At 40.6% G+C, this 22,359-nt stretch overlaps 1 protein-coding gene across 3 annotated transcripts in view; it reads right to left on the bottom strand.

Moving 5' to 3' along the window:
• Nucleotides 1-358: 358 nt before the first annotated feature.
• The window catches only part of LOC309962466 (basic helix-loop-helix domain-containing protein USF3), a 44,087-nt gene continuing 22,086 nt past the window's right edge, over nucleotides 359-22,359 (bottom strand). For all 3 annotated transcript variants that reach the window (XM_082840328.1, XM_082840330.1, XM_082840329.1), the window contains exons 4-7: nucleotides 21,136-21,164; nucleotides 18,952-19,034; nucleotides 11,436-11,532; nucleotides 359-8,778 (exon numbers count right to left, since the gene is read on the bottom strand). In XM_082840328.1, the coding sequence (XP_082696454.1) occupies nucleotides 2,348-8,778; nucleotides 11,436-11,532; nucleotides 18,952-19,034; nucleotides 21,136-21,164 (6,640 nt within the window). In that variant the 3' untranslated portion in view covers nucleotides 359-2,347. The remainder of the gene's footprint in view (nucleotides 8,779-11,435; nucleotides 11,533-18,951; nucleotides 19,035-21,135; nucleotides 21,165-22,359) is intronic.

Genomic DNA, 22,359 nt, shown 5'->3' on the forward strand with positions numbered 1-22,359 from the left:
CCTGTTACCTTAGTTCCAATTCTAACAGTCCCCAGTTCTTCAGAACTCAACAGCCACTGTGTGTGTGTTGGCGGGTACAGGAGGAGGAGGGGGAGACAGAGAGAGAAAGACAAGGTAAGAAAGAGAGAGGGAGGAAGGGAGGGAGGGAGAATGAATAGCTGAACACATTGAAACCAGTCCTTGCAATTAGCAGACTGGACCTTTCAAGAACAAAGAAAAACTTGAATGTTAAAGCTTAAAACTCAGTTGTTGTTGTTTTTTTTTCTTTTTTTCTTTTGCGGTACGCGGGCCTCTCACTGTTGTGGCCTCTCCCGTTGTTGAGCACAGGTTCCGGACGCACAGGCTCAGCGGCCATGGCTCACGGGCCCAGCCGCTCCGCGGAACGTGGGATCCTCCCGGACCGGGGCATGAACCCGCGTCCCCTGCATCGGCAGGCGGACCCTCAACCACTGCACCACCAGGGAAGCCCCAGTTAGTTTTTTTTTTAAGTTATAAACCTCACATATTTTTTCTCAATTGACTACTGTGTTTATCTGCTGTCTTGTTTAAGTAACTAATTCACGATGCTCTCCTATTCCTCCCCGCGAGCGTTTTGAAGGGAGAAAATACATTTTTCTTTTTTTTTTTTTGCCCCCAGGAGGCTGCCTCAGCTGGCAGCAGGAAGAGACGGGAAAATTTGGTGAGAACAGTTGAAGAGGCACAGATGACCCTTTTGCTGAGTCTTTAATAGAGGTATTCACTGGAGTTAACTGCTCTAACCAAGCCTTAGGAGGTTTTTTTTAAGGAAAAAAACACAAAATTCTGGTCCGTGGGTTCACTTTGGTAACAGAGTAGACAGAACAGTTTATATCTCCCACTCCATCCCATTTTTGGCAGACTATAACAACAACGAAAATTAATGGGCTTGAGAATGTGAGTACATATGTTTTCTTAATTTTTAATTAAATTTTCAAAATTCAATTCATGAATTTTGAATATATTTTTAAAATTCATTATTAACTTCAGTGGGGCTTTTAAAAAACGCTACATCAAGTTCTTCTACACTTCAGCGGGTCTCAGGTCCCAATTCCTCATTTTCAGGTGGCAGGCCTATTTTTAAAGAGCCAGTTTATACTTTAAAATCTATGTCCGAGTACACACACGCTCACACACATGGACATATGCAAAGACAAGGTTTTGAAGCACCATTTCACATCTACCATCAGGAAAAATAATGAACAAATTCATCTTCTCATTGTAATTCTACTATGAAGGGTAATAATGCAATATACAATGCCATATTTTAAATATAAATATCAGTAATGAAAATACTGACAGAGCTTAAGACTCTGTTCAGAAATATTTTAAAAGTAAGGCTCAAATAACTGTGTAGATTCCAAACACGCTATTTACTGATCAGTCCCTAATGATTAAACAAATATAAAAGAACTTATTTCAAGATCAAATAAATAGAAGAGAATTCTACAACAAAACTCAATGGATCAAACAATCTTTAACTGAACACATGCAAAACTCCACAATACAACTGCTTTTATCCTTATGGCCTGATGCAAAATGCAAGTACAAAATGGAGAACATCTATGTACTCTGCTTTTTAGCTTTCCACTTTTAAGGCTACTTGTTTAAGGAAGACCTTTGCTTTTACAGGATCTTGGCACATTAAAGGATAACATGGCTCCCTAATTTGGAGAACAAGACATGACATTCAGATAATTTATGAATCGTTATAATTAAGAAAGAAGCCTCTACCTAAACCAAACCTTGGGAACACAGGTTGATTAAACAACTCATTTATTTGCTAACTGCTTGACTTGAATCATGGACATTCATTCTACATTAATTCAACACCTGCCATGGGTAAGAAACTGTTCTAGATGCTGACACTGGCCCGTACTTGGTTATGAGCCATTGTGTTACATCGAACTGTCTGTATTTTTGGAAAGCAACTCAATCAGCTCAACTATTTTACAAATTATCAACGATCAAGTTTAAAATCTAGGTTCCTTCCTACCACCCAGGACACACCAAGATGATCTCCCTCAACTTCCAGCCGATTAATATCTAGGGAATGTCAGATTACAGATCAAACTTGAAAATATAAATCTGCTTGGAAAATTTAAAAAGTACACCATGCAGTTAAAAATGAAAGATAATTTGTTTTCGACGACCCAGTATTTGCCTCATCTCTGACACGGCTTCCTTACATTCAGAAGATAACTGACAATTGATTATACAAACACAAGGAGATACACTCACACACTCTCTCTCTTCCTGTGCACATGTGTGAATACACACACAAATACATTTGTAATCTCACCCATTACATTTATGTACAGTCAGTCAGTATTTAAACAGCTGAACTGCAATCATGACCTAAAATATGGCTTATGTTGTGGGCAGGTCTGTTTGAGGACTGCTTGGAAGAGTCCGAGGCAGAGGAGTTTGCTATCGTAAGCAAAGGTGACATTGCTGAGCCGTCAGGGAGAGCTGTAGCTATTTCTGGAAACAAAGATGTCATATTAAAATTGGATAAGTGAGAGTTGGTCATGTGCATTGGGGGCATGTCAGGGAGAAGAGGAAAACTTGGTTGAGCAAAACCAACAGGTCTGGGAGGAGATAAAATTGATCCAAATCGGTTATTCAAACTTCCACTGTTTACCTTCTCTGTGCTAGGATTCGAGAACATTTGATTAGAAAAATAGGGGATTGAAATATCATTGGACAGTGTAGGATGAGCAGGAGAGTACGGGGGATAGAAGGAGGGGAGAGTATTTTGGGGATCTACAGGGATGAGGGCTGGAGTTCGAGTGGCACTAGGCTGAGTAACCTGTGGAATGAAAGAAGTATTCGCATTTATTGGTGGATTCATGCCACCCTCAGGAATAAACGGAAAACCAAAATTTTGTGATAGTGTATGCTGGTCAGGCGCTGAATTATCATTAGGTACTTGTGGGCCATCGGGCATGAAACGAACAATACTTCCTCTCTTTTCTGTAGCGGGTTGTTGGCGTCCGAGAATCATACTGCCACTAGTAGACAGAGGAAGATGGGGAAGACTTGGATCAAAGACATTACTGTGTCTTTGGTTTCCAGAGCGATTCCTTTCAGGTTGACGAATTTTGGAACCGCTGCTGTCCTGCAAGGGATGCCTTGATCGCTGGGGAACTGAAGAACTAGTTTGACGTACAGGAGGCCCTTGGTCAGCATTTCCGTGAGACACAGACGGATGCAGCAAACCTGGCCTTGCAACCCCATGCATGTTGGTTGTGACTGGAGGGTTCATGTGGCCCTTGGTCCCGTGACTGTCAGTAATCCTCATGGGATTGGACTTCTGTACAGAAACGTTGGGACTTGTGTTTCGACCTTGAATATCTCCTGAGGAAGAAGAACTCGAAAACGGAATATTCAAAGTGCTGTTCCTGGTGTTAATTGCACCCAGGGACATGTCACAACTCTCCCTATTCTGACTCTCACTCTCTCTTCTAATATGGACACTTTCATGAGTTGGGGGACAATTATATTCGATTGCAGAGGAGGGACCACACTGTGTATTCCTCTGATGCTCTGGCAGTGATCTCTGGCTCCCAATGACCTGATCACCCAGGTGAGGGGCAAGTAAACTCTGCATGAAACTTTGGTGACATGTATTTTCACTGTCCCTTGGTGGGACAGCATTTCCTGTTGGGATGCTCTGAACTGGTGGGTAAGGTAATCTCTTTTGGCGGTCAATTGGTGGTGGACCAGGGTTTTGACTAATTCGAAAGGCCTGGGACTGCATACTCCTCAAGGATGACACAGGGTTACCTATTTCATTATTTCTTGAAGACTGTACTTCAAAATTACTCTGGGGCTGCTGACTGGCTCCGCTTGGCTTAAATGTCTGACAGTCAGAAAGGCGGATATCTGAGGTAACAGTATGGTCCACACGACCCTGCATATTATGAATGGCCAAACTCTTATTTCTGGGAACATCAAGGTAGCTTCTCATTTCAAGCTGATCTGAAATTCTGGAACCCTGAATCGATATACCCATCCTCTGCTCTGAGTTGGAAGATGTCTTTCCAATGAGTGCCTCCGCAGAGTAACTTGAAACTCTATTTCTCTCTGGCCTGTGTGGAGTACAAGTCATGTCTGAAGGTCTCGTCACGATACTCGGTTGGGACACCATTTGCTGCTCTATGCCTCTTGATGTCAGAAGCCTCTGCATTGGATTATGCCCAGATACGTGTTCAGAAGAAAGCCCCGCACCTTGCTGCCGGCTTCCCACCTCCTGCTGGTGCATGATGTCTTGACTGAGATGGTTATGGTGACTGCGGCTTGTGGAAGGATTTTCACGACTCTTCTCTGGCTGGGAGCTTCCAAAGTGTTGCTGCATCTGTTGCTGCATCTGCTGATGGTGGGGGTGTGGCTGACCGCTCTTGGGTCGGGATTGGTCAGTTCCATGGTGCTTGGGTTGTAGAGGAAGCTGAGAGGCCTGAGTGCCCTGGACAAGAGTCCTCTTTTTCTGCATCTGGACTTCCTGTTGCAGGGTTCTCTGTTGGTGGACGTGGGGCTGAGCGTGGACAGAGCTCTCTGCGTGAGGTGCGTGATGCTGCAGCTGGTATAAGTGATGCCTCTCTCTTAACTGCCCCGCCTGCTGCTGCTGCTGCTTCAAGTAGAGATGGTTACTATGCAGGTGAGGCGCCCCCTGAGCTGGCACATGCTGCTGCAGGGCCTGCAGATGTTGGCTGGCCTGCGTTTGCTGCTGCTCAGCCACGGAAGGCTGCGAATTGCACTGAACCTCAGTTTGCCTCAAGGCAGGGGCCACAAAGTTGTTACCAGGTGGGAATAACCGCGTAAGGCCGTCTCCATGTGCTGGGTTGCTAATAGGCACAACTGAGTTTGACGAGTTGGGAGGGATCTGACTAACCATCATTTGAGTTTGATCGGAAATGCTGTCTGGAGTTCGGCTCATCAGGGACAGACCTTCAAGCCGGAGGGGAGCCGGCTGACAATGCTTTTGACGTTTAGCTGAAGACAGTAAAAGGTCATCTTGGACAGCACGCTTAGCAGAGTTTTTGCGGCTTTCGTGACTTGGCTTTAAGAGTGGCTCTTGAATCTGTGGATTTGGTATGGTACCGGCCATAGTACTGAGCTGTTCTTGGGAGTATTCGGTCATCAGAGATGGGCCAGGAGGCTGACTGCCATAGGAGCTAGATGAAACCGTCAGATTAACCGTGGCAGGAACAGCTGTTGGCTCTGAAGTCTGGGCTAAACCAGCGCAGCTGACCAGAGGATGGCTGATGCTGGTCTGATGGATAAGATTGTTCACACTTAAACTGGTGATGCTTGGTGGCTGAGAAGTCGAAACCTGTAAAGAGGCATTTGATGTTTTCATCCCTATAGAACAACTTGGTTTTTCAAGGGGCCGACCCACAGTTGCTTCAATTGACTCCTGAGAATTAAATTCATTTGGTGTCGCTTCTGCCTGCCCTGGGCCATTCTCTTTAGATATCTGGGTTTTGAAAGGCTGGTCTCCCTCTAAAGAGGATGCTTCGGAAGGCTTTGAAGGAACTTCCCTTATATCAGCCTGGGCACCAGCTCTTCCCTTCTCAAGGTTCTCCTGGTCAAAAATAGCTCTTGCTGCAAGAGCAACTATATCAGTTTGCTCTACAAAGGTACAGCTGTCACACGTATTAGTCGTTGCACTGCTGGTGACATCCTCTCTAGTTGTTTCAGGAAGCATGGATGCAACTGAGAAACTACGACTACTGCCAGAGCTGGTTGACATGGGGGAGTCAGCCTGCCTACTGGTGAGCAAAGAACCATTAATAACCTCCTGATCAGAGATGCAGGAATGATGCTGTCCTGGATCTCTGTCCTCACTGCTCATCAGTAATAGCTCCTGTTTGGGATGTAAATCAACACTTGAATGGACTATTTTAGAATTTTCTGAAGAAAAGTCAGGATGGTCCACCTGGACTGAAAGAGGTGATTTCTGAGGGTCTTTTTCTTTAGCAAGACCAGAGAGCAGTGCAGTTAAACCCTGCCCCTTTAAGAGACCTGTGGTGTGCACTGTAGCTGATGAACCTTGCTCAGCCCTGCAAGGTTCAGCAATGACTTCTACCTCAGAAACACAGTCAGTACTTGCAGTGCTCGTGGCAGACGACAAATCAGAAACCTGAGAAACCAAAACGTGGGGATCGTTCGCAGACGAAATCAACACGTTGGCTGAAGTGCAGGATTTGGCAGCAGCTGGCAATGCCAAACTAGCTGCTGGCTTATCCTGAGATGTCTCTCGTTGCAAAACGGGGAGAGAATCTTTGGATTTTGCTGGGGCCATTGTAAAATGTTCACTTGTTACAGATTCTTGGGAGGATGAGCTAGACTCTTCTGCTGACTTAGATTTGGGTATGGACTCAGGTATCACTGATTCAGAATTCAGAACATCCAAAGAATGTGAGCCAGAAACACTCACACTATTTACCTGGGACATAGTGACCGATGGTAACACACCAGGGAGGCTGTCCAGGAGTCCATCATTACACGATGGCTCTGTGGAGCCTTCGGTGCTCGGGCAGTCTAACTTACCCACGTCTCTGGCTGGATTCAGGGTGCAGGCTGACTTATTAGTGGCTACGTGTTTCTTGACACTCGGCTTCTTATTCAGCCTTTTGGGCTTCATGTTAGGCAAACAAGCTACAGTGTTCATTGAGGGAGTAGTCACTAGATTATACGTACTGGGTAGTGTGGCTGAATTCTCCGTTGTCATGGGAGATGCTACAGCTGTTGTTAATGCAACACAGTTCGCTGGGGTGGTTTGACTATTTGCAGCAGTTTGAGGATTGGCAGGCTGGCTAACAGACAGTTGTACACAGCTTTGCCCAGCCATCTGCGATATGCTTTGATTGAGGCTGGCCAAAGCGCCAAATGTATTCAGGGCAACGTTGGTATTTGGATCTTCGCTGGTGGTGGGTTGAATAATTTGCATAGGGGTTTGACTTGTAGTTCCTGATGAAGACATCACAGGCTGCAAAGCAAAGAGCTGTCCATTTAAAGAAATCGTTTGAGGCTGTTGTTGGTTTGACATGGTTACAGAAAAAGTCTGTGTTGAATTAGATGCTGATAAAGATGAAGGTCTTGGTAATATGTGGACAAGGTGCTTTCCTCCAAAACTCTGTGGGGTCAAAACATTTTGCACTGAATTGTTAGACCCTATGATAGCACTGGCTCCATTGACAGGGAGCCGAACAGAACCAGGAGGTGGAGCGGAGAGGAGTGGCAAAGGGTTCTGATTAGTTGCCTGTATGATTACTATCTGTTGACCTACTGTTTGGTTGGGAACCTCTGCCCTCATCATTGCTGGGCACGGGGTGGTGCTGGGTGGCTGAAGAATGATAACGTTTTGATTAGCAGGAGCTGCGTTAACAGCCGACCCAACCGGCTGAGCCATCTGAATCACTTGCATTGCTGAATTCAATGGAAGGATACTTTTTGGAGGCTGAGATTTAACTTGTGGCTGGGCAATCAGTGACTGCATAGGTAAAGATGGACAAGAAGGCAAGGTTACAACTACTTGCTCAACTGGCTGCCCATCTGCTGGAAAGGAATTATTCAAGTTGACGCCTGTAGCCACACATCTACTGTGGTTGGCCGTGGTGGGGCTAGTACCAGACTCATTTAATACCGGAGTCACAGCAGAAGATGGTGTCTGGCTTAAGGGCTGAATAGTGTTTCCCGCCAGTTGCAAAGTAGTCCACGTCGTCTGCGTGTTTCCAGCTGAGGAAATTCGGGTAAGGCTATTAATGTTTTTCAAATCTGAAGCACTAACAGCTGAAGAAGGCAAAGAACAAGAAAGAGTCCAACCACTGTCCACAGGGTTTGCAGAAAGGGTGCTCACAGGGGTGGTGGTCTCCCCTCCTCCAGGGGCAGACGGGGCCACCACCGCAGTAACACTTGTCAAGTCTGCACCCTTGCTAATGCTCGCTGGACAAGAATCACCTGCAGATCTTGGAGGCGGGGAGCAGACTGTCGTGGTAACGGAAACAACAGAGGTGGTTTGAAAGTCACTTCTGCACTCCTGTACGCCCAGGCAGGACTTGCTTCCTTGGTGTCCTTTAGTGGCAGTTGCTGAGCAGCTGGAGGAGATGCTTGTGGCACAAGGGACTGTTTTCTTCAATAATTTGGGGCTCTCTTGCCCATTCTTATTTTCAGAAGAATTTTGATCCTTTAGACATGTGTGCAATGAATGATGCTGGGGTGGTACAGGCCCGACAGGGACAGTCATCAGTGAGCCACTGCTGGCACCAAGCACACTCGACTCGCTTTCGGAGGTGGAAACCTCAAGAATATTTTGAGCAGAAATGGTAGCAGGAAGACAAAGAGGAACAGGCTGGTTGGCAGCCAATGCAGAAACCGTGGTCTGATGCCATGGCTTGTTTTCAGAAGGGTAAACTCCAGAAATAGACACAGGAGTCACAAGATTGCAAGTCCTCTGTACTGGTACCACATTGGCAGTTTGCTTCTGTAAATTATGCCCAACGTTAAAGGTTATCCCCTGAACAGCTGTTCCCTGGCTATTTCCACCAGGCTGACTCCCGCTGGAATAAACAATGATATTCTTTTGAACCTGGTCACTGGGAATAACAACAGAGACCTTTGAGTTTTTAAGATTTCCTTTCCAGTGGATCGTGGGGTCGTCATATAAACATATGTCATTTGCTTTCAGTAATTCAATATATCGGCCATTTTCTTTTTGAATTTCTTCCAGTTGTTTACGTAGCTTTTTAATTTCTTCAGCTACAATATCAAAAACAAAAATGAAAAAATTACCTCTAAGTGTCAATATTTATAATAATTTAAGAAACAGCTGTATACTAAACTACTGAATACTAATTTTAGCATTCTAAATACCTCAATTGAGAATCTTCAGCTCTTTTCTAATATAAGTTCTTTCTTCTTTTTAGAATGGTATCTCAAATCTCTATCCTAATCCTTTGAAAAGTATGTATCTTTAAAGGTCAACAATTCAAAGGTCAGAAATTACTCACAATGTAGAAATCTCAAAATTCCAAAATTCAAAATAGGGCAGCAAGGAAAGACATACTGATGTCATGGTAACATGCTAGGAAAATAACACTGAATATCAATATAATAGCATTTAAATGTTGCAATAACTAACATTACTTTATGGTGGTAACAGAGAGTTTTTTTTTTTTTTTTTTTTTTGGCCCCTCTGCATGACTTGCAGGATCTCAGTTCCCCAACAAGGGACTTAACCTGGGACCACGGCAGTGAAAGCCCAGAATCCTAACCACTAGGCCACCAGGGAACTCCCGACAGTCTCTTTTATAAATGGCTTTAAACTGGTTTCTATCTTACCCTTTGAAACGACAGAGACCAAGCAGAACATGTAAGAAGTAAGACGGGAGAGTGCTGAAGAAAGGACCACCAGTGAAACTTGCTTTTTCCTTGGTAGGGCCAATGTGTGTATGCTAGTGAGTAATGAAGATGTCCGTGATGCCCTACACTGTTTTAAAGGAGACAGCCTCAACCATGGATACTAAGGGTCAGCCTTGGCTGTTGGTAAGTACGCTCTGTGACCCTGTACATCCCCACCTGCCGTGCCATAGTAGGTATTCTCCCCCATTCCCTCCGCCAAAGGCAGCCGATCCTCAAGGCCAGTACCTTATGAGGTAGCCTGAAGTAACAAGTTCTGTTCCAACAAGGAAGAGCTGAGACTATCAGACTGTTTTTCTCAGCTATTTAAAGAAAGAGCCACAGAAGAAAGATGCCAATGTGCTATGGACATTAGAAATTAAAGGACAATTATCATGGACCAAATAATAAAGAAGATGGTTCTCACTTATTGTGCACTCACTCTATGCCTGATGCTTTTCATTCACTGTCTCATTTAATGATAATAATAATAACAACAACAACAACAGGTAACACTTATCAAGCATTTACTCTTGTGCTGCGCTTTAAGTGCTTTACCTGTGTTATCTCTTTTAATCCTCATAACAACCACGAGATGGGACAAACACCTTTGTCATCATCACTTTTAGCTGTAAGAAACAGGTTCAGAGTAGCTATATAATTTGCCTAAAGTCGACTAGATAGATGCTATGATTATCCTCATTTTAAGACAGGGAAACTGACACTCGGAGAGGTTAAGTAACTGGCCAAAGGTACTGAGTGAGCAAAGGAAGTCAAGGCTCAAACCCAGGTGGGCCTGACTCCCAAGAGCACTGCTGTGGCCACTGTGCAAGACTGTCATGTGGACAGTGAGTATGTGGAGGAAGCTGCTGGGAAAAGAAGAGAGAGCAGATACATAACAGAACCAAAGAAAGGATCATGACCGCGATGACAACACGGTCGGACTTAAGGGGCCTCGGGTGCTGCCCCAACCCCTGGCCTGGCTGTTCAGCTCTTCCTGAACCGCCTGCAACTTGTATTTCTTCAAGTTTCCCCTTTCCCTAGGGTAACTAGATTGCCTCAGCTGCTGGACTGTGAAACCAGAGGAGCCCTCATTAGAAAAGTCTATACATCACTCTAGCCTTACTATCCCTTTTGTGGGTGCCTCAAAATGGTTACCAAATATTGATTATGTATCTAATTGCTTGACAGCATCATAAAACAGGACCTGGACCATAAAAGACAGCTGACTGAGGGGAGGGGTAAGTTGTCAGCTAACTGAAAGTAAACAAGAATTCAGAATGCCGACCTTCTGGATGTGCTTTCCAGCACTTCTTACAATAAACACAGCCCAGCATTGCTCCCACATCAGCAAATTCTGAGGTTTGTCTCCTTTTAAGGTGACCTACTGAGTTGTCACAGGAGATCCTCATTTTTCTTTTTAGCTGTTACAAGGAAACCTTCTCTCCAATGCAAATGTGAAACGAGAACTCATCTGATAGCATAAAAAAGTCACCTCTAAAAATCAAATGTTATTAAATGACCAGGCAGTCTCACGTACACATTACACGCAGTATAAACAATTATGAACTGAATGTTTTGGCCTTCGGAGTTAACTCCTAGTTAAGTCCTGGCACAGGCATATCTTTATCTGTTTTAAGTTACACTGAGCAGGACTCCCGCTGCATCCTCTTATGGGATTCCCCTAGCTGGAAGATCCACCTGGAAGGAAGGAGATCCAGTATTATTTGCATCATGATCCAGTATTATTTGCATCATGAGTTTAGCAAACATGAAGTACAAGAAGAGTAAAAAATCAAAATTGTGTATGCCTACAAGGTTAGAGTTGCTCAAAGAAGGGGGAAAAGAGGTCAACTAGGTTGAATTTATTTGCAACACTATTCTCACAGGCCCACCCAATGCATGATCTTAATGAACTGGGGCAAAAAAGCCTTCTGTATCCTAATATAAGTTGCACTGTGACACAAAGGCCTGAACGTTGAAAAAACAACAGAAAGTAAGAATCTTAAAATCTTTACCTTGTTCATTGTTTCCTCCATTAAGCAGGAGTTCATCGTTTTGCCTTTTCAATTCTGTTATATACTTAAAGGCTTGGTCCAGGATCATATTCTTGCTCTGCCAAAGAAAATCAACCATTTAAAAGTTTCACTGAAGGGTAAGAACTTGCCACAATAAAGTTAAAGCTTTGGTTTTATCACATATATGTGATACATATCTTTTCAAAATTTAAAACTGCCACCATATTCAAAACTTCTACTGTTCCTCTTTCATTTAGTAAGTATTTATTGAGGCTCTGTTCTAGGCACTGGGGATATAATAAACTAAAGGGACAAAGTTCCTGACCTTGAGGAATATTATTTATTTATGAGGAACTATTATATATTAATATCTATTTATATTTATAAATAAAATCAGGTGGTGATAAATATTATGAAGAAAAAGCAAGCAGGGTACTTCACTCTCTGTTAATCTAGTCACCTCCCTTGCCCGGTCTAGGTTTGAGCTTAGATGCATCTTTCTCTAGGAACTCTTCCCTGGGCCTCTCTGTTCTAGAACTCTATATTTCCTTGGCTAGATGGTAGGTATTATTCCCCTCTTACTATGATATTCACTGTGTGCTTTATTATTCCAGATCACAGAAGAGCATAATGGATGGAAGCGCAGATTCCCCCACTTAGCATTTCTGTAACTGGGGAAAGTTACTTAGTCTTTCTAAACCTCAGTTTTTCATTTGTAAAATGGGGATAATAAAAGTACGTACCTTGAAGGGTGTGGTAAGGATTAAAGTCTTTAATATAGAGAGAGCATGTAACACCCTGAGAACACAGTTAGTGGGGTATGGAAAGTGCTTAATAATTGCTAGCTTCTTGTAGCTACTGTTTGTCAGGTCCTATGTTAATTACGTCAAATGCATTATTTCTTGGACTCATTAGAAGAACTATATTGTTTTTCCTTATTTGTTCAGCTTTATTGAGGTATAACTGACAAATAAAATTGTAAGATATTAAAAAAATAATAGTAAAGTAGGGTAAGGAGGGGGCCAGAGAGATGGCAGAGGTTACTCTGTGCTGTGGACTGAATGTGTGTGTCCCCCTACAATTCATGTTGAAGCCCTAATCCCTGATGTGATGGTATTTGAAGGTAGGGCCTTTGGGAGGTAATTAGGTCATGAGGATAGATCCCTCATGGATGAGATCACTGCCCTTAGAAGAAAAGACATGAGAGAGGTAATCATTCTCTCTGTCATGTGAGGACACAACCAAGAAGAAAGCCCACATCAGGAACCGAACCCGGTGACACCTTGATCTTGGACTTCGAGCCTCCAGAACTGTGAGAAATACATTGTTGTTATTTAAGCCACCCAGTCTATGGTAATTTTCTTATAGCAACCCAAACTGACCAAGACATTCTACTACAGTCTATTTAATATAGGGAGGCTGGGGAAGGTCTCTCTGTAAGGTGATATTTAAGCAAAAATCTGAAGGGAGTACAAGAAATTATGCCCTGTGGATATGTGGAGGAAGAAAGCTCAGGTATCAGGATCAGCAAGGACAAAGGTCCTCAGGCGGGGCTGAGTTTGGCATGTTGGAGGAATAGTAAGGAAGTGAGTGAGACTAGAGTCAAGTATATTGGGAACAGTAAGAGGAGAGAGGCCAGAGAGAGTCTTCAAGACCATGGAAAGATTTTAGATTTTAATGTTATTCTTTACTCTGTCAACCACAACTACAAACTATTCTAAATAGTAGGTTGAGATAACAATGTCACTTGATTGAGTTTTGGTGTCATGCTCCCAATATATTCCATTCCTAAGTTTTCTCAAAATGATCGTATTTTATGTCAAAGTTCCTGTATTCTTTACTTAAATTTTTAAAATTGAAAATATAATATATGCATATGGCAAAAAAAATGTAAATAATATGAAGAGATATATAATGAAAAGTACATTCCTTTTGACTTTAGCCCTCCAAACCCCTTTCCGGAGTCAACAACTGTAAGTTACTTATGTATCTTTCCAGAAATATTCTATGCCAATACATATATATATATATAAATCTTTTTTTTAAAAACCCAGATAGAAGGATACTATAAACAGTATGTTACATGGATGCAACTAGAGATTATCATACTAACTGAAGTAAGTAAAAAAGAGAAAGACAAATACCATATGATATCACTTATATGTGGAATCTAAAATACAGCACAAATGAACCTATCCATGAAACAGAAAGAGACTCACAGACATAGAGATCAGACTTGTGGTTGCCAAGGGGGAGGCAGGGAGGGAGAGAGATGGACTGGGAGTTTGGGGTTGGTAGATGCAAACTATTACATTTAGAATGGATAAACAATAAGGTCCTACTGTACAGCACAGGGAACTATGTTCAATCTCCTGGGGTAAACCATAATGGAAAAGAATATTAAAAAAAAAGAATGTATATATGTGTATAACTGAGTCACTTTGCTATACAGCAGAGATTGTCACAACACTGTAAGTCAACTGTACTTCAAAAAAAATTTAAGTATGTTACATTATTTTGTTTTAATTTTCAAAAATATATTTTGGGGACTTCCCTGGTGGTGCATGGTTAAGAATCCGCCTGCCAATGCAGGGAAACAGGTTCGATCCCTGGTCAGGGAAGATCCTACGTGCCGTGGAGCAACTAAGCCCGTGCTCCACAACTACTGAGCCTGCGCTCTAGAGTCCACGTGCCACAACTACTGAAGCCCGCATGCCTAGAGCCCGTGCTCCACAACAAGAGAAGCCACCGCAGTGAGAAGCCCGCGCACCACAACAAGGAGTAACCACTGTTTGCTGCAACTAGAGAAAGCCCATGTGCAGCAACAAAGACCCAGGGCAGCCAAAAATAAAATGAATTAATTAATTAAAAAAATATATTTATATATCTTGGATGGTATGGTCATTTTATGGATCTTCGAATCCTTGAGCATGGTATATCTTTCCATCTGTTTGTGTTGTCTTTAATTTCCTTCATCAGTGTCTTAAAATTTTCCAAATACAGGTCTTTTACCTCCTTAGTTAGATTTATTCCTAGGTATTTGATTCTTTTTGATATGACTATAAATGGGATTGTTTTCTTAATTTCTTTTTCAGATAGTTTGCTGTTAGTGTATAGAAATGTAACAGATTTCTGTATATTAATTTGTATCCTGCAACTTTACTAAATTCATTAATGAGTTCTAGTAGTTTCCTGGTGGCAACATTAGGATTTTCTATGAAGAGTACCATGGGTTCTGCAAACAGTGACAGTTTTACTTTTTCCTTTCCAATTTGGATTCTTTCTATTTGCTTTTCTTATCTGATTTCTGTGGCTAGCACTTCCAGTACTATGATGAGTAAAAGTGGCAAGAGTGGGCATTCTTGTCTTCTTAAAGGAAATACTTTCAGCTTCTTACCATTGAATATGATGGTAGCTGTGGGCTGTCATATATGGCTTTATTATGCTGAGGTATGTTTTCTCTAAACCCACTTCGTTGAGAGTTTTGATCTTAAGTGGATGTTGAATTTTGTCAAAAGCTTTTTCTGCATCTGTTGAGATGATTATATGATTTTTATTCTTCTATTTGCTAATATGGTGTAACACATTGATTGCTCTGCAGATAGTGAACCATCCTTGCATCCCAGGGATAAATCCTTCTTGATCATTGTTTATGAACCTTTTAATGTACTGTTGAATTCAACTTGCTAACATTTTGTTGAGGATCTTTGCATCTATGTTCATCAGTGATACTGGCCTGTAATTTTTGTGCTCATGGATTGGAAGGACTAATATTGTTAAAATGAGCATACTACCCAAGGTAATCTACAGATTCAATGCAATCCCTATCAAAATACCAATGGCTTTTTTCACAGAACTAGAACAAATAATTTTAGTATTTGTATGGAAACACAAAAGACCCCAAATAACCAGAACAATCTTGAAAAAGAAGAACAAAGCTGGAGGTATCATGCATGATTTCAAATTATACTACAAAGCTACAGTAATCAAAACAGTATGGTACTGGGACTTTCCTGGTGGTCCAGTGGTTAAGACTCCATGCTTCCAATGCAGGGGATGTGGGTTCAATCCCTGGTCAGGGAACTAAGATCCCACATGCCGTGCGGCATGGCAAAAACAAACAAACAAACAAACAGTATGGTACTATCATAAAAACAGACACATAGAGCAATGAAATAGAATAGACAGCCCAGAAATAAACCTATGCACTTATGGCCAATTAACCTATGACAAAGGAGGCAAGGATACTTTGGGGAAAAAGACAATCTCTTTATTAGGTGGTGCTGGGAAAACTGGACAGCTACATGTAAGAGAATGAAATTAAAACATTTTCTCAGACCATATACAAAAATAAACTCAAAATGGATTAAAGACCTAAATGTAAGACTGAAAACCATAAAACTCCTAGAAGAAAATATAGGCAGAACACTCTGACATAAATTGTAGCAATATTTTTTTGGATCGGTCTCCTCAGGCAAGGGAAACAATAGCAAAAATAAACGAAAGGGACTACATCAAACAAAAACTAAGACAGTGTCCTTTCATAAAGCAAAAGTTGAGACAAAGGCAGAACCTGATAATGCCCACCTACTGCACAGTGAATGAAACTATCAACAAAACAAAAAGGCTGCCTACTGAATGGGAGAAGATATTTGCAAATGATATATCCAATAAGGAGTTAATATCCAAACATACAAAGAACTCATACAACTAAATATCAAAAACCAAACAACCCAATTAAGAAATGGGCAGAGGATCTGGGTAGACATTTTTCTAAAGAGGAAATGCAGATGGCCAACAGGCACATGAAAAGATGCTCAACATCAGTATCATGAGGGAAATGCAAATCAAAACTACAATGAGATATCACCTCCCACCTTTCAGAATGTCTGTTATCAAAAAGACAACAGGGACTTCCCTGGTAGTCCAGCGGGTAAAACTCCGTGCTCCCAGTGCAGGGGTCTGGGTTCGATCCCTGGTTGGGGAACTAGATCCCGCATGCATGCCACAACTAAGAGTATGCATGCCACAACTAAAGATCACGCATGCCACAACGAAGATCCCATGTGCCACAACTAAGACCTGGAGCAACCAAATAAATAAATAAATAATTTTAAAAAACAGAAAAAACAAACAAACAGAACCCAAAAACAACAAATAAGAAGTGTTGGCGAGGATGTGAAGAAAAGGGAACCTGCATGTCCTGTTGGTGAAAATGTAAATTGGTGCAGTCACTATGGAAAACAGTATGGAGACTCCTCAAAAAATTAAACATAGAATGACCATACAATCAAGCAATTCCACTCCTGGATATTTATCCAAAGAAAACAAAAACACTAATTCCTAAAGATATATGCATCCCTATGTTCATTGCAGCATTATTTACAATAGCCAAGATATGGAAACAACCTAAGTCCTCATCAATAGATGAATGGATAAATAAGATGTGATATGTGTGTGCATGTATCTATATCTATGCTATACTTTCTAAAGGCTGTATTTATTTTGTTTACCAGTCTATTACTGATAAATACTTAAGCTATGAAAGAGGAATTTCGTTTTTTTTATTCTTCAGCTTTTAAAAATGTTACAGTGAATGTTTAAGCTCTACCCAGTGTTTATACTATTAAATATCTCCAGTACTTTATCTGATAGCTCTCTTCATGTAGGAGTCGGTGATTTAGGGCTTTGGTTCAGCAAGTTACAATTTTGGGTCCCTTAGGCTGGGTCCCATCAGAAATCCAGTATAACCCAGGAAACACCGTACTTTAGAGAAAGAAACTAAGATAGTGTCCTTTCTTGAAGCAAATGTCGAGACAAAGGCAGAACCTGATAATGCCCACCTACTGCTTCTCTACTGCAGATGGGGGTGGGGACATGCGGCAATAGTTAAGAAAATCTAAATCTATTCAGCTTCTGGAGACCAAATACTGACTTCCATTGCACATTCTAGGGCACCAAGAAAGAGAAATGATTATGGTTTCCTTTCAGATAAACTTGTAGGAATAAAAGCCAAGGGGAGGAACATTTTATTGGGCAAACACCAGTGCTTAGTGAGCAGCTACTATACATTGATATGTGGAGAAAGAAAAACAATCAGAAGACATAGTACCTGCCCTTAAGTTTGCCTGTGTGTTAAGGAAACAGAAAGTACCTTTTTAAAAAGACTAAAAAGCACATTTATGCAAGACTAGGTACCATCTTGTAGGGGAGAATGAAAAGAAACTGAATTGTAAGACCTTGCTGAGGGAGACAGTGTTGTGAAGTGAACACATTGATCTGGCCCTCCCCACCAAAAGCCTGGGATGGTTTGGGACTGGGAAGCTCCAGCTATCCCAGAAGGTGGGGTGAGGCATGGGTTAAAACTGAGGGGACTGATAGAAAGATTCTTCTTTTGCAGTAATAAGAACCACACACACTCACACACACACACACACACACACACACACACACACACACACATCCTATGCAGCTGGATGACTTCCCCTCTTCCCCAACCACAGGAGACAAGTTTATTTTCTGTGAAATTTGAACCAGAAGATTTCAGCCTCAAGGATACTTACTTGGCACAGAAGTGGACAAGATGAGGCTCCTAAATGAAAACAGGGAGGTAAAGTAAAATCCTGCCTTCTAAAGCATGAGACTCTCCAGCACCCCTTCCCCAGCCCAGCTCCCAGAAAGATGGCAATGAGCCTTATCGTTCTTTTCCCACCATTCCCACTCCTAGGTAGGGTGCTGAAGGATCCTTCTCCGGAAAATAAAAATTAATAGCTAACCCCAAAAGAAGAAATCTACAAATACTGATATTGTTTAGTTCAGCAACAATAACAAAAACATCAGCTCACTAGCCAATCACCGGACAGTTAGGACCACCAACACAAGCCTGTTCCATCAGCTTTTTAATGCCTCGTTCTCAAATATGAAAAAGACAGCTAAGTATCATTAAACATTTAAGGAATGTCTCCACAAAGAAAGACAAAACATCAAAACAGAGGAGGGGAAAAGGAAATCAGAAGAAACAAAGACAATACAGAAAATAGAAGAAACATTTAAAAAAACCAAAACCCTATATAATAGTCTCAAAGCTGAGATGATATTATATCCATAAAAAAAATGTATGAAAAGGAACAAAGAGAATAAGAAAAAAAAGACTTGGAAATTAAAAATATAAGAGCTGAAATTAAAAACAGAAGAGTTGAAAGAAACCAACTAATTGAGATTGAAAAGGAAGGGTAGAGGGTTCCAGAAGTAAAGGTTCAAAGGGAAAATTGGGAACATGGAAATTATGTGGCAATTTGACCATATAGAAACTGTAGTAAGAGACTGTTGGAGGTGTGGAAAGAATTAAAGATAGGCAGGTATATAGAAAATTGAGCAAATGAAAAACAATGAGGCAATTATTAACTCTAAAAAACCATTAATGGCAGGGAACAAAAATAATCATTCTGAGCACAGAAACAACTTAGCGAATTATCTGATCACAAGCAATTGGTGAAAGTATGAGTGGATTTCTTACCTGTTTCAGCGCAGGGGAGCATGGGATCAGCTCTCCTATTCTGTTTATCCCAGCATTGATTTTCTTCTTTCTATGCCTCTCCACTAGATAGAGGAAAAATTCATTTATCAAACCTTACAATACTACTGCCAAAGTGTCTCATTCTCCCTGGGTAAAGAAATTTTAGGTAAAGAAATACCTAAGAAAGTCTTATCAAATAGTATCTACTGAATACGAATAACTACAATAAGATTTCTAAGAATGTCATATTCTAGGTTTAGTGTTATGGAAATCAATATAAGCCATACCATTTATGAGGATTTAAAATAATGGAATCTATAATAATTAAATTCAAATTATAAACACAATGTGCTAATACTACATTACTCTTAGGCCATTATTATATTTCAAGTAATTATTAGAGATTCTAATGATAACTAAATTACAAGAACCCACTAGCTATGTTACTAGAAAGCTGCTTCTTTATAGCAAATGGGCAAATTAGACCTTTCTAGACAGATTAAAGAACTTTAACACACCTTTTAGGCTGACTAGAAGGCATTTTTGGAATAGAAACGGCTATTAGTTGTGACTTAAAATAGACAAGAAAAGGCACTGGTTTATTTTTTTCTATGGGGTCTGTGCTGTTCATTTTGGCCCATCTAAGAAGCTGAACAACTGACAACTTCTCAATTAACTGAGCAATGTTCCAGGCTTCCGTGCTACAACTTTAAAAGTTGTATGAAAGGGGCAAGAAGATACAAGCGATGATCTAGATAGTTTTTCTATAAGACACTGTAAATAGAAAAATCAGTCTACTTTCTGTTAGTTTTCTAAAACCTTCCTTTTTACAAAGGACTTCAGCGCTTCTAAGAGGATGATCTTTCAGATATAGCATAAGTAGGTCTTGTTTTTCAAAATATATACTTTTTGCCTCATAATCTAGCAGTAAGAACATCCTTTCAATGACATCCATTTACTCTCTCTTAATAAATTACTATCAGGACATATTTATGGTCCCATGTGACATTTGATTCTAATAAAAAGATTTAGTTCATATGGCCAAAAAAATTAGATTTATTGATGTGGCCAAAAAAAAAAACCCACAAAGCAATAAACTATAGCTCACCTTTCTTCTGAATTCTCTAACAATAGTATTTGCTGTTATCTAAGAGCATATTTTTTAATGTGTGTAGATAAAACAACAAGAACAACAACATTAAGACTCTATCCACAGTGATAAAAGGGAGTTCAAAGGTAGTAAACTCCCATTCTGGGGAACAGCAATGTCCTACCAGTGTTCAACACAACTTTCCATAGATAAAGTTTTCCCCAGGGTCCTTTCCTTAGGGAAGGGAAGAGATTATTTATAGAGTAATAGAAATTGAGTCTAAAATATATATTTTTAGATCTGACGGTAGTCCCTGATGGAAAATAAAATGTTAAAAATGTACCAAATTGTCAATGTATGCACAATTACTTCTATACATGTTTACCTGGCTGTGGCCTATAATTTTGACGTTTGAGATAAAAATCAAATATTTTTTTCTACATTTCTTCTTATAATTGAGAACTCCACAGCTTAATTTAAGACTGTTCACATTTCAAGTACCTTTAAGATTTACAGCTGCTCCCCATTTCTTCCCTACTCCTGTAGGCAGCTAGCCCACTCTAGAATTTCTGCAGAGGTACATACTCTTCACTCTTTTCAGGAGGAGTATATCTGGAATTCCTCAGTGGGTGAAATCACTTAAAACACTAGCTCCAGGGGTATATTAATCCTTAAATTATTTAATAGACTGTGAATCAGAAAATGATAAGCCATCTTCATGAGACTTAGGGAGTATTTTGTCAACTAAAAACAATATAGAACAAATTATTTTGTATTAAATAAGTAAGATACAAGGGTGTATTGTACAACACAGGGAATACAGTCAATATTTTATAATAACTATAAATGGAATATAACCTTTAAAAGTTTGAATCACTATGTCATACACCTGTAATTTATATAACATTGCACAAGTATACTTCAATATAAAAAATGCAAAAAAAAAAAGTAACCCAAACAATAAAGGAACACTTTCCTAAAATGTAATGAATAATGATTCTGTGCTTATAACATAAAAACACAATCAACTGCAGTATAATTTCATTTTGAATGCAAAAAGTGCTAACAAATAAAACTTAAATTGCTGTTTCTACCTGCATTGTGTGTCTCCCGATTTTTCTTTCTGAAACAAAAAGTACAGATAAAAGGAACATGAAAATAATAGGAAAACATTTTACGTTATATTTTGAGAACCATAAAAATTAATTTTATGAATTTGTATTTGTTGTATCAATGAGAAACCATTTGAAGGAAAATTTTCTTAATAATATATTATGGTATAAAAACCTAACTGCAGATACATCAATATAAAGTTAGAATTCACAATTTTCTCAAAGTAACTACAATTCTCCATTTTTCCATACCCAGAAGTCATTGGTTGGGAAGTAAGTCAATCATTGAAAATCTTACCTATTTGAAAAATGTACTTAAGGGGCTAGTCAGCTCTCTAAGTGATGTGCCAAGTACAGCTGCCCCTTGAACAACATGGGTTTGAACTACACGGATCCACTTATACTTGTATTTTCTTCAATAGTAAATACTACAGTACCACAGGATCCATAGTTGGTTGAATCCATGGATATGGAGAACTGTGAACAGGAAGTCTGGCTATACCCCTAGCTACATGCTGTTCAAGCGTCAACTGTTGGTGATTTCTTTTTTTTTATAAATTTATTTCATTTTATTTTATTTATTTTTGTCTGCATTGGCTCTTCATTGCTGCACGCAGGCTTTTTCTAGTTGCAGTGAGCGGGGGCTACTCTTTGTTGCAGTGCATGGGCTTCTCATTGCAGTGGCTTCTCTTGTTGCGGAGCACGGGCTCTAGGCGCACGGGCTTTAGTAGTTGTGGCTCGCGGGCTCAGCAGTTGTGGCTCACAGGCTCTAGAGCGCAGGCTCAGTAGTTGTGGCGCACGGGCTTAGTTGCTCTGGGGCATATGGGATCTTCCCAGACCAGGGCTTGAACCCATGTCCCCTGCATTGGCAGGTGGATTCTTAACCACTGCACCACCAGGAAAGTCCCTGTAGGTGATTTCTGATGTTTGCTCTGGCACCTGGCCAGGGGTAGGGATGAGTATGTACAGAAAACAAGCAATGGTACAGAAGAAACTTGTAATCCCCAGGGAGGGAAGTGTGGTAGTCACTAGCACTCACGCACTAACAACTGGCATCTGAGCCATCTTTTGCATTTATGTACCTTAGGTTATCCAAACTCTTACATTTTCTTAAAAGCTAATCTACTAAAAACACCAATTTTCCCTTTTATGTACAATTACTCAATACATAAGAATTCTTTAATAGCTATTTGGTAAGGAAAGAAA

Source organism: Leucopleurus acutus, assembly GCF_964270905.1.
Source record: "Leucopleurus acutus genome assembly, chromosome: 5".
Lineage (NCBI taxonomy): Eukaryota > Metazoa > Chordata > Mammalia > Artiodactyla > Delphinidae > Leucopleurus > Leucopleurus acutus.